Consider the following 17537-nt stretch of genomic DNA (forward strand, 5'->3'; position numbering starts at 1 on the left):
CAAAGCACAAAGTCACCAATCTTTCATTTACTGACAAGAAGCCAAAGCTAACTAGGCAACTTTCAAAAAGGAAGGCAGTTTCCATTTTTGCAATTTATGCAACTGTGTTAATCACTTTACATGGAAAGTAATTACTTTATGAGCCATGGAAAGACATCTCCCTGCAACTTTTAGAATGCCACACAACACTTTAATTGTATGCTTCAGTGACCACTTTCTTTGCTGGAAACTGCTCCTATGTGATTTATGGTGAATATCCATATTTCACATGACAGTAAGATCTGATGGGTGTGAAGCTCTCCAGCTCAAGCTTCACTCAATACATTATTTCTGTATCAACATGTATGTTCAGCCTGGTGACAAAATACACCTTAAAAGTAATTTGCAGCAGATGCTTCCTAAACAGAAAGATGGAGATGGATGCATTGAGGTCATATAACAGTGGCTCTAACTCATAAGCCAAGAGTCTGGTGTGTGCACTGCTGACACAGTAGTCACTGTCCCCAGCCATCCAGTCCAACTCTCACACAAGAGTGAGCTACTCTCCAACACTGAGCACAGGATTTCACAAGCTGTATCATAAGCATCTAAGAAGTCTGAGTAGCATGAAGAGTTGCCCCCTCTCAGTTCTAGACTCACTAAGCAGCAAAGAAAGGCAGGTTTAGATTGGTCTGTAGAGAGAGTTCCTAAAGAATGAAGTCTGAACATCTTAGAAGAAACAGAAACAGACAACTCCCCTCCCCATAATCTCATTTCCTACCTACATCTTTATTTCAAGCTATGTTCCTGTCAAAGAAAGAAAAGCTATTTCACCAAGAACTATGAAGCATCAAATTACATTACTGCAGATAACTGCTCTGGGGAACATACTAATTTGTCATTGATACTTATTTTGGAAAAAATACAGTAAAAGAGAGGCATTCTAAATTTGAGAGACCATTTGATACAAATACCACTTTTGTATCTTGTCTCAGGAAGAACTAAATCTGGTAATTTCCTAAGGTTTAATCGATTTTGTTTTTTACACCACCTTGTAAACAGCTCTGAAAGGACAGGCATATAATCCACTTAGATTTTCTGTTCTGACATCTCTTCAAACACTGCATAGGGATGGAACCTGACCTAAGAGTCTTTTCTGACAGTTTTTTCTACTAAGAAAACCCCAAAATGTAAAGAAACAGTCAAATTAATTTTCCTTTTCACCAATACAGTCCTTCAAAAGTGTTAGATGACCTGTGTATCTCTGCTTTGAGAGCAGAAGTTGATCAATGGGGATATTAAAAATCAATTTAAGAAATGTCATACATAGTTCAAATAATTTGTCATGCAGGTAGAATTATTTAAAATTTTTTTTAAACTAAATTGAAGGGACCTTTAAAACTGAAAGGAACACTGACAGACTTGAATAAATTTAAATGATGTTGTAACAGGACTACAATAACTACTTCACACCACTTGTGTTTCAGGTAAACAATCAAACTTCTCTTTTCTTTGTTCCCCCAAGAAGTTCAAGAATATTTCAATGTATTTCAAGATTCAAGTTCAGAAAAATAAATATTTGCAAACTGAAACAGTTCCCTGACCCCATAACTATTACCATTCATCAGCTTAATTACCTGCTAAAATTTCTTTCTTGTATTTGAATTTGTGTTTCTTTAGCAGGTAAGGGATTTAATCATCTCTAGCTCAACCTGAAATGTGTTTCCATGTAATAAAGTATTTGTTTCTGAAGGTATCACGGTATTTTTTCCTTAATTCTACTTATAACATTATCTGTCCTCAGAGAGCACATGCAATAACTGCACATTCATTGTGCTGAATTCATTTTCAGACATAATGATAGCTGTGATGCAGTTAAATCAAAAATGAAAAGTGAAATAAAGTATAGTGAGCACAGTAAATAGGAACCTAATGATCAGCTCTAAAGCTACATAAATAAATGTATTTACTAGCAGAGTGAGGATATCTCAAAATGCTCACTGTATTACATTCACAGAGTCATGAATTTGGGATATCACCTGGATCAAGAATCTTACACTGCTTGCCAAAACAAGCATCCTTCCAGAGCGTTATTACAAGTTATTTAGCAATTCTGATGACAGAGCTGAAGCCCCACTTGGTGACCCTTGGGGACACCAGCAGAGAGCTGTCAACTACATCAGCTAGCTACCTGCAGGGCTTGGCATCCCCCAGGACTCAGGGTCCTACAGCTCCCCTACCTCCAAGGGCTGGAATCCTGTTTGGAGGGAAATGCTGTACCAAGGATTAGTTAGTGCCAGGTCTGGCACCAGACTTGAAAGCAGTGTTTTATTTCTCTGTAACAAGCTGGGCACAGCCAAGCAGCTTTGCAGAACTGCAGGGGGCTCACCAGACAGAGCAAAAATGCCCAGTCAAGTCAAGTCCATAGCACAGAGATTCAGTCAAACCACTCTAAGGACTCCCACTCAACATGCTGCAGAAAAGCCCACTCTGTCAGGTTACTCAGCTAAAAGAGCATGGGAAGGTATTTGTACTGTGACTGTGCTACAGCTGGACATCCAGGAATATATCCCTGACTCTACAACATTCCACAACCCCACCTTGGATCTACGCACACAATGCTTAACCACAGTGCAGTCCCCAGCAGTTTCAATTTAAAAAAAGCCCAGGGGCTGGGCACAGCCTTTATGCACTGACAGCATGGACTCATTTTTATACAGGCAGTACCACAGGCATAACACAGGCAAGCTGACTTCTCCTTCCAGTAATACCTCACTGGCTTCCCTAGTGAAGCCCTATTTGGCCAGCTTCAGACTCTTTCAACCCAGGAAAAGTAATATAAATAGGAGAAACTTTTTCACAAGAAGAAATACACTGATCATGCACATTTCTCTAGGAGATTTAAAGAGGAAACAGGAAAATACTTGAAATGCGCCATGTATAAGATGTTCAGCTCGGACACTTGGACATTTCAGATGCACTCCTCTCAACACCTACACAGTAATCAGATCTGTCCTCATTAGGTAGTCTAAAGCAATTACATTCAGGAAGACAAATTCCATGTGAATTACAACATTAATTACACAAGTCAAGAAATTCTATTAATTCTCCCTTGGAAACCCTAACAAAATCCACACAAATTAGGTTCCAAACCACTATGAATACCTTTGAAAAAAATATCCACCACAGCAAAAATTATTTAAATATGCACATGGCCTACATTTTTAAAAATGAAACATTTCCATAGTTTAAATTTTCTTATTATTGACCTCCTATTTGAGTTCTGCTTCTTGTTTTATCTAGAAAATCAAAAGTAAATGGCTGTAGCTTGACTTGTTTACAACCACAGTGTTCTACTTTTTGTTTTGAGAAGTTCTGCACAGATCCTGCACTTTCTATTGGAATGCCAACATTCTTCTGTGGGGTGTTAACTACAAAGTGGGGTGGTTTTTTGTTTTGTTTTTGTAATAAAACTAATCTGAAGTTGTGTCCTTAAGGAAACTGATTGAACAGTTCAGATCAAGAATTCTGAACTTTATATATTTGTTCAACGCTGAAATAATTTGCCATCAGCTCAGGGTGCTTCTTGCTACATTACTGAGTTGATCTAATGTTCCAATGCTGCCAAAACCTTCAAGATCCTCATTCTTTGCCTCCATTCACAAGCCAAATCCCATTCCCCTCCTTGTGTCATGAAATACTCTGGATCCTTCAGTGAATATTTTTGTATGGCTTTGTGAAATGAATTTCAGCAACGAATGGTCCAAAGAACCCTCCAGCAAGCTTAGAAAATGTGGTGCAGTGCACCAAGGGGGATGTGACCTGCAACAAGCTCTTCATTTGACATTGCACGTTACTGTGTGCAATTTTGCCATTAGATGCAAGTCTCTATTTCATAAGACAAACGTTTTCTTTACAAATAACCAAACAGATTGTCTAGATGCCTTTGTACATACAGAAAAAAGCTTTGTTATCTTCTGCAGCCAGAAAAATATACACTGTAATTTAAGTAAAAAGTATTTATAATACTAAGTTATGAGGTAAGCAGATAGGGCCAAAGAGGGGTTTTTAGTTTGAGAAGTGAGAAACGGTGTACAGCAAAAATCCTAAATCTTCAAGGCTCCCAAGAATTGAGCACAGCAGAAGCAGTCAAGGCTTGGGTAAAGAAAAAGAGGGAGAAATTTTTCCATCTCCAGAAATAGATCCATCTTTCTGAGTGCCTGCCTAAATCACAACTCTGTAATTATGACAATTCTGCCCTTCAAAAACGAACATGCAAGAGCTGACCTGAAAAAAAACTGGACAGAACTTCCACCATCCTCTTGTATACATGTACATACTGAGGTTTAAGAAAAAACCAACCCCTTAAATGCTTCTTACAGTTGTTAATGAGACAATATGTCCCTTTCATCTTACCCTTCCCTCCTACAATATGTTATCTTAAATTCATATAACAAGACAACTTTTATCACAACTGGGGGGCAGAATGTTTATGCTCACAATTAGCATATTTATTATTCAAAGTAGAAAAGAAAATTACTGTTGATAAAGTAATACAAATAAAGCAATAAAATATCCATATTCTCATAGATAAAATTTTCTAATAAGTCATTTAGCCTGTCAAACACAATGAACTGAAAAAAAGAATTATTGTGGTTAATCTCTCCAATCCAAATTATTTTTTTTATTAAATTGGTCTTTTAAAAGGAGGTAGTAGTTTACCTCCTATCAAGGATCAAATAATTGCCTGATTCCCTTAGAACAAGTCTAGCTGCAAATGAAAAGCTCAACATTCCTCCCAAGGCCAGTTACAGATGGAAAAAAAAGAAACAACATCCCTCCCACACACAACCCTACACCCAGGCTTAGTTCAAGTCCCAAATATTTCATAATTGTATCAACATTACCAAAAAACACTGTACAAAAGGTTATCATAAAATCTGACCAAAAGTTAACTCAAAGACTCTTATCACACCCAAACTGAGAGAATTAATTTTATAAAACTTTAAATCCAGAACTTCACTCAAAGACTATAAATCTTATTTTTTAAATAGGCTAATAACATTCTTCATCTACTAAAATAGAGCAGCTGCTCTTAGTATCCTCGAGTCATAATATTAATACCCACTCCCTCAATCTCAGCCTTGGCACAGAGAGAAGAAAATGTTAATGTAAAATGAACACTGCAAAAAACAGGACAAAGTATTTATTAGCTTCTTAATTATATTTTGGTTTTGTTGGTTTTTACTTGGTACACAAGAGGAACTTCTGGGTTTAGGTCCTATTTAAATATGACCACACATTCTCTATCTCCATCCACTTCCTCCATATTTAAAGAAATACATAAATATGAAACATACTATTAAATCCTAGTCCACACATAATAGACTATTTTCCAGTGTAGAACATACAATACATTAAAGCAGCATCCTGAAGCCAGGCATATCAGTAGCACAAGTAAAAGTAAACAAGTTATTATTTGTTAAAAGTTTAAAAAAGCAATACAGGCCAATCTCCAACTCTTTAATTTAATTTCTGCTTTATATAAGTTGGTTGTTTACCTGCTAATGGCTTGTTCCTCATCTGTTATTCCAGTCTCCCTGAATGCCCTGTTTGATTCCTCCAAACTCAAGGCAATTGCCCTCTGAAGATCATCCTTATCATCTCCAGTGAGATCAATCACATCTGAAAAGCAAAACTATCTTTCTCAAAATTAAAAGTGAAACAGAATGAAAGGTAAGTCTTACTGTAGAGGAGAGAGCCCACGTGGATTGCTGAGCACCCTTCCAGTCCATCCCTCCTGTGCCCTATGCTCTTCAGACCTCTAATCCTGCTAACAGCTCCCTTCTGCCTCCAAGCCAGATAAAAACTTCAGCAGCTCACTCTTGATATGACGAGCTGTAGTTCTCCTTGCTCCTAATGTTCTTAAGTTTCACAAAGCTATGGGACAAATTTAGGAATCCATGTTTTCTGAAAGCCTTCTTAAAGCAATATACTTAAATGCATTACTTCAGCTACTGAGATCAGTTGCTTCAGGGAACATGTGATGAAGAGGAACTTACTTAAAAAGGATACCTTAATTGAGCATATTTGATTTTTCCTCCTCATGAAGGAACATGGAATGGAGTTTTCCCAACACAGCCCTAATTTCTACAAATGTTTCTGCACCCTGGTGAGCCAAATACTTTCACACAGTTTCATAACAAGTGGGAGAGTTCCTTACTCAACCTGATTATTTTCTATCCTGTTTGTGCATTCCTTTTCTGAACGTATTTAAATTCGATTTCATCTACGGAAAGAATCACATCTCAACATGAAAAAAAAACCAAATACTGGAGACAAAATGAGAATCCATTCTTGGATACATGGGGAATACTGGATGGACTTCTGACTGAAAATATCTCTACTTCTGCCTTCTTCACCCAATCTTATTATACAGAGGATCGAAGACTGACATCCCCCATAAACTTCTTTATTTCCTGAGGGCAGCAACAACACCCCTGCTCCCAATTCAGGTGGGATCCTACTACACAAATCATGTCCCCATCAGGCACAGCCAAGCTTTTAGAGTATCTAGAGCCTACAGGAATGTCCATCAGCTGCACAAGACCTTAAAAAAAGTCAAGGTCACTGGTTATCACCATTTAAAGGGTCAGAAGTCTCATTTTCCAAGTCAGACAGACAGAAAGAAAGTGTGAAAGGGACTTTTGCGTGCAAAATCAGACAGACACACACGTGGAGTGCACTGGCTGGTTTGAGTCTCCCTCTTCCATGGCAAATTTTACCCAGAGAGTCGTCTCCATCCTGGGGTTTGGCCATTAGAAGCTGAAAGGCTCTGGGAGAAAGATACAGATTTGAAACTGGCAATTGCTCACAATGCCCAACAGCATTTCCCCTTCCATAGGCCAACCCAATTACCCCAAAAAGCTTGCCTGTCTACATTCTGACTTTTCTCCTGCATGGGCTGGCTCACTGTAGAGACCATAGCTTCCTCTATTCCCTGGGCTTTCTTTTTTGAGATGCCTCTCATTGGATCAGAAAAAAACACTAAACTTCTTATACAAAAATTATTGCCATAGTCATGAATGAACAGAAAATGGGATGACCTGTCCTTGCAAAGAGCTGAAACCAGAAAGAAGTTGTAAAGGAACTTTTCTATTAAGACCAGCATCTTCAAAACCTAGTTTTAAACTCAGCCCTGTTTTCTCCAAGTAATGGTTGAATTTCTATTTTATTCAGTGGGCCTTTAAATGGAGCTCTTTACCTGCAGAGTACACTGGGCAATCTGTTGTGATCTGGAAGTATGGAAAAAAACTATTGCTATAAAAAGCAAAAAATTGGAAAAGGAAAAAAAAATGCTATAAAAGAAGCACTTCCTAATTTTATTCTTAGGCAGCTCAGATCTTGCAGCATAACAGAAGGGTACTTCAACTCAGATGTTTGAAATTCTCCTTCAGAAGTACTAAAGCAATTACAACCACCACCAGCAGAAGTCTCCCCCAGAGAAGTTTTGATAAATATGCTACCATGCTGAGAACAACATAATTTAGGTGAAAATACCACTGCGCAGCCTGGGTCACACGCAAACGTAGCTCTGTCATACACCTGACAGCAAGAGACTAGAAAGGTTGGCAGAATGAGAAAATTCCCTCATCACACACACACACACTACCTATCATCCTCTAAAATGTGGTGCTTGTGTTGTATTTTCTACACATTGACAAAGAGCCACACAAAGCACCTCATCTTCCCTGGAGCCAAGCTGTATTTCTCAAAGTACGAATAGTGGTCACAACCCAGCACCCACGCATGCTGATGGACAAGTATGGGATTGATCTGGTCACTTCCTTACAGTGAGTAATGCTCCTTGAGCAATCCTCAAATCAGGTAAGAGTGATGACATTTTTATATGACAATAAAGGAAGTTAGATTAAGAAGTCAGCTTCTCTATATGGGGACTATTTTCTAGAAAAGAGCTCTTAATATAGGTGAAAATTATGTATTTAACAAAACCTGACCTGTTATATAAAAATCTATCTGGATCAACTCCAACTCACACTGCCATGAAAATATTCAACTGTTTTGCTCTAATTTATATTAATCTAAACCACCACCTTATGTGTTTATAAGTTTATTATCATTCATACTACCAGCAATTACATTATTTTAACATTAAAACCCCAAATCTTTACTTCCATTTGCTTTCCAAAAGCAGATGAGCCAAAAGGGTTTGTTTTGGCATGCAAGGGTTTTGGAGCAGACACTATAAGATTCTCTTGACAAATGTTCTATTCATACATTGCTCTGCATGAAAAAAAAACAATAGAGTGAATACATGCTGCCAGATATTACCACTACACGAGTGGTACAATTGATTCATGGGTTCACCTAGCATAATTTATGTCAAAAAATACATTTAAAAATATCAGCTCATTCATGGTAACCTACTTCATGCAAGCTTTTAGTTCATAGCAAATGTAAAATAAAAATGGTTTTGACATTTAAGCTAATGTATTTACAGCTGACATAGTAACTCATTAAGCTGCAACACTTCACATATGACTTGAATCCTAAATCATAAGATGATAGAGAAGACTTCAACAGAAATCATAGAAGAAGGGTAAGTCTGAGACTAAACTCTTCATTCTAAAAAATAAAAATAATAATAAAATATATATATGTGTTTTATATATATATATATATATAACCTTGTCCCCACATTTTGCATTCCTGTCTGATGGTTATAAAAGCATATATATAATACATAAAATTCATGTAGTTTTATTTTTTTCTCATTTTTGTTTTAAATTATCTTCATGTTTTATAAATTCTTGCATGGGGATGTTAATGTTACAGCTACTAGAACTTATTCATAAAACTGAGCTGCTGAAGTTTCTTATCTGACCAACAGATTTCTCTGTTTTAAGTGCAAGTTTGAACAGAAACAAGAAAGATTACTTTTATTCAAAGTTTTATCAGACACACAAGTTTTTTATGTGATAGGCTGACAGATGTATTTCATAAAAGTGTAAGAGTAATGCCACTTACCCAAATTCAGTTACCTGATTTTAATTTACACATGCCAGTTTTGTAATATTCCTCTCATTTAGCCCACGGAACACTTCAGTTCACACTGGCTCATCTTCATAAAAGTACTTACTACGTTAATGTCAAATAGCCTTAAACATTCTTAACCAGGCCATGACTAGTAAATCAAGTTTGCTTATGAAAAAAATTCTCCATGAGTGAAGAAACTTCTCATCAACATAGTCTGGCTTAGTGCATGTGTGTTTATTCAACTAAAATTGACATTCATAATTAATCATCTGTTTTACTAAGAAATGTATTCTTGGTTTACATTACCGTTATATAATAATGTGTCCTTCTGATACGTAAGATTCAGAGAGTTTTACATCATTTGTAATTCTACAAAACAATTTTAAGCTGTATATTGAAATTTGGGACAAATATACTAGTGTATGTATAATAAATACGCACGCTATTTATCCTCATAGATCTTCCTTTTTTAAAAACACCTTTTAATCTGTTTACTAAGGAAGTTTCTATCATCATTTAAATAAATGGTTCTTACTTTATTATTGCCTAGGTCATTAAAATAATTACTGTGTTGTTGACTTTGCACTTATATGATGAGGAGGCAGAGAGTAGGAACTTCAAACTTAAGTAGGCTGGGAAACTCAGCATGAGGGACAGAACAGAAGCAGCAATTGAACTCGGGGACAGGCAATAAACATCCACAGTGATGCAACAACTGGAACAGGGAGAGAAAAAATGAAAGGGTAGCCTTGATGGGTTCAACAGAGTAGTGCCAAGTATGAAAATCCAGCAGCAACATTCCAACTTCAACACATCAACAGTATAAAAAATTTTAAAAGGACATTGAGACTACATCTGGTTTATTTATTACAAGCAGAGCTAAGCAAGATTCTATATACTGCCATCTATTCTGTGATGTTAATTCACAGTGGTCTCAGGCTCCTAACATCAAGATTTAAAGGCATTTAGGTGGCTGTATATGCCAATTTTGGTTAAAACTGGATGGGAGGAGAGCACCCAGCACCCCTGGAGCAATTAAGCCAACTCAAGCTGCTATAATGGTGCAGGAGCTTGTAAATGCTGGCCACCAGTCTCGCACAGCTTCCTCATCTCAGCTGTATTTACAACATTCTACAATTATAACACCTTAAACTGACAACTCTCACACTGATGGGGAAGGAGGGAGGTAATCATGGCACAAAGCAACAAGTAAATCTGTAAGATGAAAAGAGGACCTCAAGGTATAAGACTCCTGACATTCTGAAGCAGGGACTTTGACATACCAAGCTGGCAAAACTCCCAGGAACCTGGATGGACATGACACAAATAATCCTTGAAACAGAAGGAAATGTCATGAAGACACATAGCAATGGCTGAGTTAGGCAAGGTGATGGAAGAAGATACTGTCATATTCTACTCACAGAAACAATAAATGAACAGCTAGAGAATGAGGACTAGGACTTGTGCCAAGAAAGAGCTACACCCAACTCATGCTCAATCTGCAATCTACATCATCACAGCACTGAAGAAAATAGAAAGTGTTACATTTCTGTCAGAGTACTACGTGGATATTTATAGAGCTTCACCTGTTTTTCTTAAGAACTAAGCTGATGTCTTCATTATTGTTTCAAGTGCCACAGGTCAGAAAAAACATACTAAAGAAAGCCTAGATGAGAAGAAAAAAATGACAATAGGTACAGGAAGTGAATCTAAATAACTCAAAAGGAATTTAGGCTGTTTTGTTTAGATCTGAGATAAGTCTCTTGATACAGTGTCTTCAAGTATCTTCTTTGAGCACTTCATCTGAGATGAAAGGAATGAAGTGTACTATAATTTCCACAGGGGGCACACAACCAGTAAAGGACTTAACCTGAAGCAAAAGGGATTTAGGCAAGATGCTAGGAGTCTAAAAGCTGGGACAGTGAAGTTACAAAATAAATTACCCTATAAACTTTTCAGAGTCTCTAGAACGGAATAGTAAGAAATGTTTAATAAACACCACTTCTGAAGGATTTAGGTACCACTGAGTTTAAACTCTGCTTCAGTGGAAAGGGCTGACTGAGTAACTTTTGAAACATATGCAAAGGCTCAAAGTAAGAACAGGAAGATATAAAAAGCCGAAGCTCTGAAGTCTACAATCCTTTTATTGCTGTGTGTAGAATTTCTTAATTACATTGTAACATGCCCTTATAAAAAGGCTTGGAATCTTTTGTTTTGGCTATAGAATGCGCAATCGTGAAGACTTGTAATTCAGTTCTAATGAAAAATAACTGAGTTTTCAAAAGAAGGGAAGGAGAGCATTTGTCCTGACAGCTGTTTCATTGGAACACAACACAACTTCCAAAACTCATCTCTTCATTCCGTTCCTTCCTTTAACCCTGGGTTCTTCAAGTTCCTTCAATAATAAGAAGAAAATGGATACATTTTTAGCAATCCAGCAGTCCTGTTGTGCAGCCATAGATGAAACTACACAAAATTACTTCAAATGGGAATAAAAAGGCTTATAGAGAAATAAATAAAGTGAAAATATTTAGAAGTATAACTAAACTATTTTTTTCTTTAAGTACCATGCCTAGGATTTCTTCTACCAAGTGGAACGTTAAAATTACCTTAGACTAAAAGGTGTGCATCTGTACATTGCAAGCCTAATGCTTAAGCACTTTCTCCTCACAGAGTGCAAGAAGGAAAAATATGTCAAAATGTTAAAACCACCTTTGCAAAAGGATCAGATCAAGCTTGTATCACTGCTGATGTGAAAATACTACATTTGCAGGTGCTTGCACATACCATTTTGAGCAGACAAAAAGGCAAGCACCATGACTAACACTAATTGTGCAAGTCAGTTTTTGTTTAACAGATGGAGTAGATTTAATGAAAACCTATTATTTTTTTGCAGCTGCTAAAATGTTGCATTTGGTAATAAGGCAAACCAAGTTTCCTTATACCTCCTACCACCCAGGATACAACTCTCAAACCATTTATGGCCACTGTCACTTTTGGAAGAGCCAGTGCACAATACATTAACATTTTTGTTTTACCCTTTAACTAAGTAACCACGTCAAAGAAATGTAGTCAGTCAAGCTCACAGAACACATCCAATCTATCTTTATGCAAGGAACACATTCAATAGCCTTTGTAAATGGCTGGAGGTTTTCTGTGGCATAAAAGCCAGCTCTGGTATTTATCTGTGACTTTCATTCCCAGTTTGGATGCTTTAACTTGTCAGCACCACAAAGCACGGTGACTCTTAACATCCCATGTTCCAAACGCACAGAGGTAGTTAAGCAGTAAGGAACAGTAAGGCTGAGTTAAAATTAATTCATGTAATTATACCTATGTGGGATAATAAAGAGAGTCAAATTTGAGAGACAAGATCCTGTCAGCAACTCAGCATAGCCACTGAGAACTGCTAGAAAATGATCTTTTATAGAAGGGAATGCTGATGGTCAAAGCCATCTGCAGAAAGTTTTCCATCCTGCACCCACTCTTCCATTCTCTCCTCACAAGTCTTTTACACTCCCTTACATGACAGTGTTTACTAACACAAGGCCCTGAGACTTGGCCTTTTTGGTGCACTGCATTTTTAAATACAGAATCCAAAAAATTACAGCCAAGCACGTTACAAGCAAAGTGCAGGTTTCTTCCAGTAGCATTCACTAGATCTCTACAGGAACCTGGGGCGGCTCCACGATCACACTGGTTTAGGCTTTTGTTCTGCTGTAGATGTTCAGTTCTTGCCTTCCAAGTCCTCCAATGATGAAAAGTTCACAAAGATGTCTTTATCTTATAATGTGTTTTCAGTCTAACTAAAACAGTGAAGACAGACCAAGGGCTCTCATCTTTGTTGCTAGTGAGGACCTGACCAAACACTAAAGATGCTAAAAAAAATAAATTTAAAAACCTACTTTTCCCACAGCAGCTGGTGTTCCTTGATCACTGACTTGTCATGCTCTGTAAGGAATCTGCCTTCAGCCCTCCAGAAAAGAGAAGAGCATCCTGAAATTCACCTTGGAATATACAACTCACAACCTATTCTTCTAGTTTGACCATCTGCAATGGGTAATGTGGGCTCTTGCAGGTTTGATCCATATTCCTTAGCCTCATTTCTTCAGTAAGGCTGTACAGCACAGTAAATGACAGCAAAACTAAATACTTCTATTTATGGGATTGCTATTAGATCTAATTAAACACAGACTCCAAGAGAATCCAGCTTACTATTCTGCTGCCATAGTAGGTTGTCAGTACTACAAACTATAACACAGTGGTGAGTTTGTTCTTACTAGTCTTCATTTCCGCAATGGCAATTTTCTGATGCTGGAAATTAAATACATGGGGAAAGTTGTGTATGCTTTCTTTCCAAAGGAGTGAAAAGAAAAAACACACAAAAAACCCCAAGCCACCCACCACAACTTAGTGCATGGATAACAGAACTACCTATAATGAACTCAGGACATTTTTCACAGGGTTTCTAATAAACCAAGGATTTAAATGCAGTTTTCAGATTGAACATGCTGAGAATAAACTCATCTCTAAAAAAAAAAAAAAAAAGAAGTTTAAAAAGTTCATGTCAAGGTTCTACAGACAAAATATAATTGTACAATTGATAAGGAAACCTAACTCAACTTCTTTACATTGAAGCCATCATGAGCAACACAAAGGGGGAAAAAATCCTACTGCAGGAGGCACTTAATTCTATTTGCTTAATAAAATCTCCATAGATGTACTACATATATGGCCAAAGAACTGATATATAATTAAATATTCTCCATCTGCATTGCAAATGGTGTAAAGTAACTATCGCATCAAGAATTTGGATTTTACAGATATCAATCCCACTACAAAACTTCCTTTGACTTTTACTTCTATGTAATTTCCTATATTTATCTGCAGAACACATTTTTTTCTCCCCATAAAAATAACTATAAGATAAAGCAGAAGATTAGAGCCTGAAAGACTTAGAGAAATACAGGTTGTGGGACCTCGTGTATCAACTAAAAAAAATTGTGTAAAATCAGGTATATTTACTGCTAATTTCATATACAAAATACCTACTCTTTTAGTACAAAATCCACACTTAACCTCCCACTTCTCCCTTTGAGAAAGTCATTCCTGTCAGGGAGAAGCTACTCTTAAGGATATTAAGCTTTAGCATATTAAGACAAACAATGAAAGACTCTTCTCCAATTTTGTTTTGACAGAGGAGTACCCAGCTTTTGCCTTAAACTATTTACTGCATGACCCCAAAATAAAAACTGTAATATGGGGGGGAATAAAAGGAAAAAAAAAGATGGAAAGCCCAGCTATTCCTTTTGATCCGTACCATACATACATGTAAAAGTAATGCCTACAGGTAGCTAAAATTAAAAAAAAACAAAAACAAAAAAACCCAAAACAACAAAAAAAAACACAAACCAAAACAACAACAAAAAAAACCCAAACCAAAACAAAAAGAAACAAATAAGAAAAGAGAGAATACATAACAATAGAAGAACTGATAAACAAGAATTATCTGCAGATTAACAGTTAAACAGTTATGTCACAGGCAAGGTTCTATTTCTCATGCCTTTAAACTAAACTTATGAAAAGAAAAAATACCTACTGGTGTCTGCCTGGCTGCCCACACTGATGTATCTGTCATTCCCAGGAAGGGCTGTTTGGTAGTAAGTTGCCTCCTCTAGCTGGGGAACCTTGGCATTCTTCGCAGTGAGAAAAGCCACAGCCAACTCCAGATTACCATTGCTGTCCTTTAAGCATAAAAAAAACCAAGAAGTGAGAGTCCCCTCATCCTCTCTTTAATTTTTCTTAAAAGCACTGCATGATTAGCAACTTCAAATCAATAGCCATTGTACTGTCAGGTAAAATACTGACTTGAAAAGAAAGTGTGCAAACTTGTCATATTGTGCATATTAATTTTAACCAAAATAAAGATAAAACATCTTATAAAAAAATATTTTGCTGGAGTTTCACTTATTTCAGGAAAGACAAAAAGAAGTCTTGTAGTGTAGGTCAACCTCTCAACAGACATAACCAGCACATTCACTGGAGTCAGACTTCAACAAGAGTCAGATGAATTCCTCTGAAAATATAGTTCCATTTTTACAGTCAGAGATCCTGGATCTTGAAAACCAGCTGTGCACATGTCTTATGCTAACAACAGCTACCTGTTTTTGTGTAGATGTATTTTTTAATTTAAATTATTAAATCCTCATTTACCATATATAAATGGCTAAAAAGTTCTGTTTGAGGAAGAAAAAGCATTTTTTAAATTTTTATATATATTTATGTATATGGAAACAGAATGCAGAGAGATCTGCCATTTTTTACTTGCATTGAAGAACTCTTCTGTGCTGTGCAATAAATTACAATGGTTGAAAAAACATTGAAACAACATCCAATTAGCAAAGGTTGGCAAGTTCAAGCAGAATTCTTCATTCTACATAGTGAGCAAGGCCTGTGCATGATACAAAACAGCCACACCTTCACAAGAAAATACCACTTGGTTCCTCAGGAGCTGACAATCTATAATAGCACCAATTTCTCCCAGAACAATTCACACAAAGGTTATAGGCAAGTTTACCATTCCTGTCTTTTCATTTTTGAAGATTTGATTAATTTTTTGGTCAGTACCAAAAGAGAACAAGACTCTTATAAAGTGAAAAAGCCATCATTATTAGCTTTTTTCCCCCCTGAAATAAATTCAAGCTGGGAAGGGAGAAAGGAAGGAAGGGAAAGAAGGAAAGGAAGAGAAGGAGAGGAGTGAGAAAGGGTGGAATTTATGGCTTTCACTATAAGTTAAGATGCATTCAGGTGCATTCAGCTACAAGTCAGTTATCTTACCTTCAGTGCCTGCTGTAGTACCTGGATGTCATTGATACCAGTGATCTCCCTCAGCTGATTTAAAAATGTTTGCTGGTGCTAAAAAAAAACCAAAACAGATCATTGAAATAAGATTTGAGTCAAATAACAGGAAAACCAATTCATAACAGAATACACTCCTCCACAAATATTAAAGGCATCTCCATATGAGGTTTATGTACCACAAAGGGGCAGAACCTTCATTACTCGAGTTTCTCTTAGTTTCTGCAGTTTGGGAAATTTTGATTCCCAAATGTAATGATTTTGCATTTTGCTTGGTTTTGGATTTTTTTAAACAAAAAAAATGGGTAAGCTTATGCAACATGGGTTTAAGAAGCCTATGTAAAGCCACAATTGGCCCTTCTAAACAAATAAAACTCCACAGCTTTGGTCTCCAAAGACAGTAGTGGAAATAGTTGACTGAATTCCCACCAAAACCAACTTATTTAACTCCCAGTTATTCTCAACCCCATTATTTCCTTAACATAAATAATTCCCAGTAATTCCAACCACAAAACCAGGAAATTCAACTTTGCTGATCACTGAGGTGTTTTAAGAGAAGTACTATAAAAACTCTAAACAAAACAAATTTCTTGACACTGAAACAGAACTTTAGGAATCCATCCAAACTGCCTTCCTAGACCAGTTGAATCCAACTCTCCCAAATTACCTAAGTCAGTACCCATCACTGAGTTTAAAGCAACATTTGGAACTAGAAAAAGAGGTTCTGGGACTCTTAAATATTCACTCCATAACAATTTTGAGGCTTGATTTTCCTTTATTTAAATAAAAATCTGGCCACACCCCTGTTTAGAGCCAATAGATGATTCACTCTGCTCATGCTCAGCTATCCCATCACAGAAGCAAAAAGCAGGCACTAAGCTGGAACAATCCTTGAACTCCTGTTAACCATTAAAAGCATCTTAACCATTAAAACCATGAAAACACAGAGCACTGACCATTGTTCCATACTAACAAATTAAACTGTTCCTTTGGCAGATGGGAAATGGAGAAAAAATATTTGCAAGCATTTTTTCTCTTTTATTCTTTGCCCACCACATCCTGAAATCAAAACAGTAATTTCATCTATGAAAGAGAAAATTTTTTGTAAAGTACAGGGTTCTGTTTGCATGATAAAAGGCATATTTCTGATCAGGAACAAATAAACATTCTCCTGCTACTCCAAATTCACTTCAAAATAGCAACTATAATTGTCTTGCAACTACTTCTGAAGTACTTATTTTTAAACTGAATTATCTGGAATCAAATATTCAAATACCCTTATTCTTCCCTTATCACTGCTTTGTATAGAGGAGGAAATTAAGATCTGCATGAATGTTGAATTCCCCAGTGAGAAATTAACCTGGCAGGCACTACTTCATGCCCTAATAAGTTGAAAAAGAAGGCGTATCATTCAGGATGTTTATGAATTACATACACAATCTTCCCTTCATTTATGATCCTAAGAGACACTGCTAACAATCCAATTTGCCTCTTTCTTTTTTCTTTTCCTTTTAAAAACCCTTCTGTTGGCATGAGAAAAGTGAAATGATGCAGGAAAACAAACTCCCACTCTATCCCCATCCCTCACCCTCTTGTCTGTTTACTCTGTGCATTTCATAGCACTGTACAAAGCCACTACTTGT

The 17537-nt window shown here is 36.7% G+C and overlaps 1 protein-coding gene across 4 annotated transcripts in view; it reads right to left on the reverse strand.

The window, feature by feature from the left end:
- The window catches only part of USP25 (ubiquitin specific peptidase 25), a 90621-nt gene that overhangs the window by 53177 nt on the left and 19907 nt on the right, over window positions 1-17537 (reverse strand). For 3 of the 4 annotated variants that reach the window (XM_014253582.2, XM_014253581.2, XM_014253580.2), the window contains exons 2-4: window positions 15874-15951; window positions 14636-14780; window positions 5541-5664 (exon numbers count right to left, since the gene is read on the reverse strand). In XM_014253582.2, coding sequence (XP_014109057.2) covers window positions 5541-5664; window positions 14636-14780; window positions 15874-15951 — 347 coding nt within the window. Of the gene's footprint in view, window positions 1-5540; window positions 5665-14635; window positions 14781-15873; window positions 15952-17537 lie in introns of those variants that run through there. The other variant, XM_088068336.1, reaches the window with a different exon arrangement.

This window comes from Pseudopodoces humilis, chromosome 2 (assembly GCF_049639895.1).
Source record: "Pseudopodoces humilis isolate 2021_Gansu_Grassland_sample_001 chromosome 2, ASM4963989v1, whole genome shotgun sequence".
Classification (NCBI taxonomy): Eukaryota; Metazoa; Chordata; class Aves; order Passeriformes; family Paridae; genus Pseudopodoces; species Pseudopodoces humilis.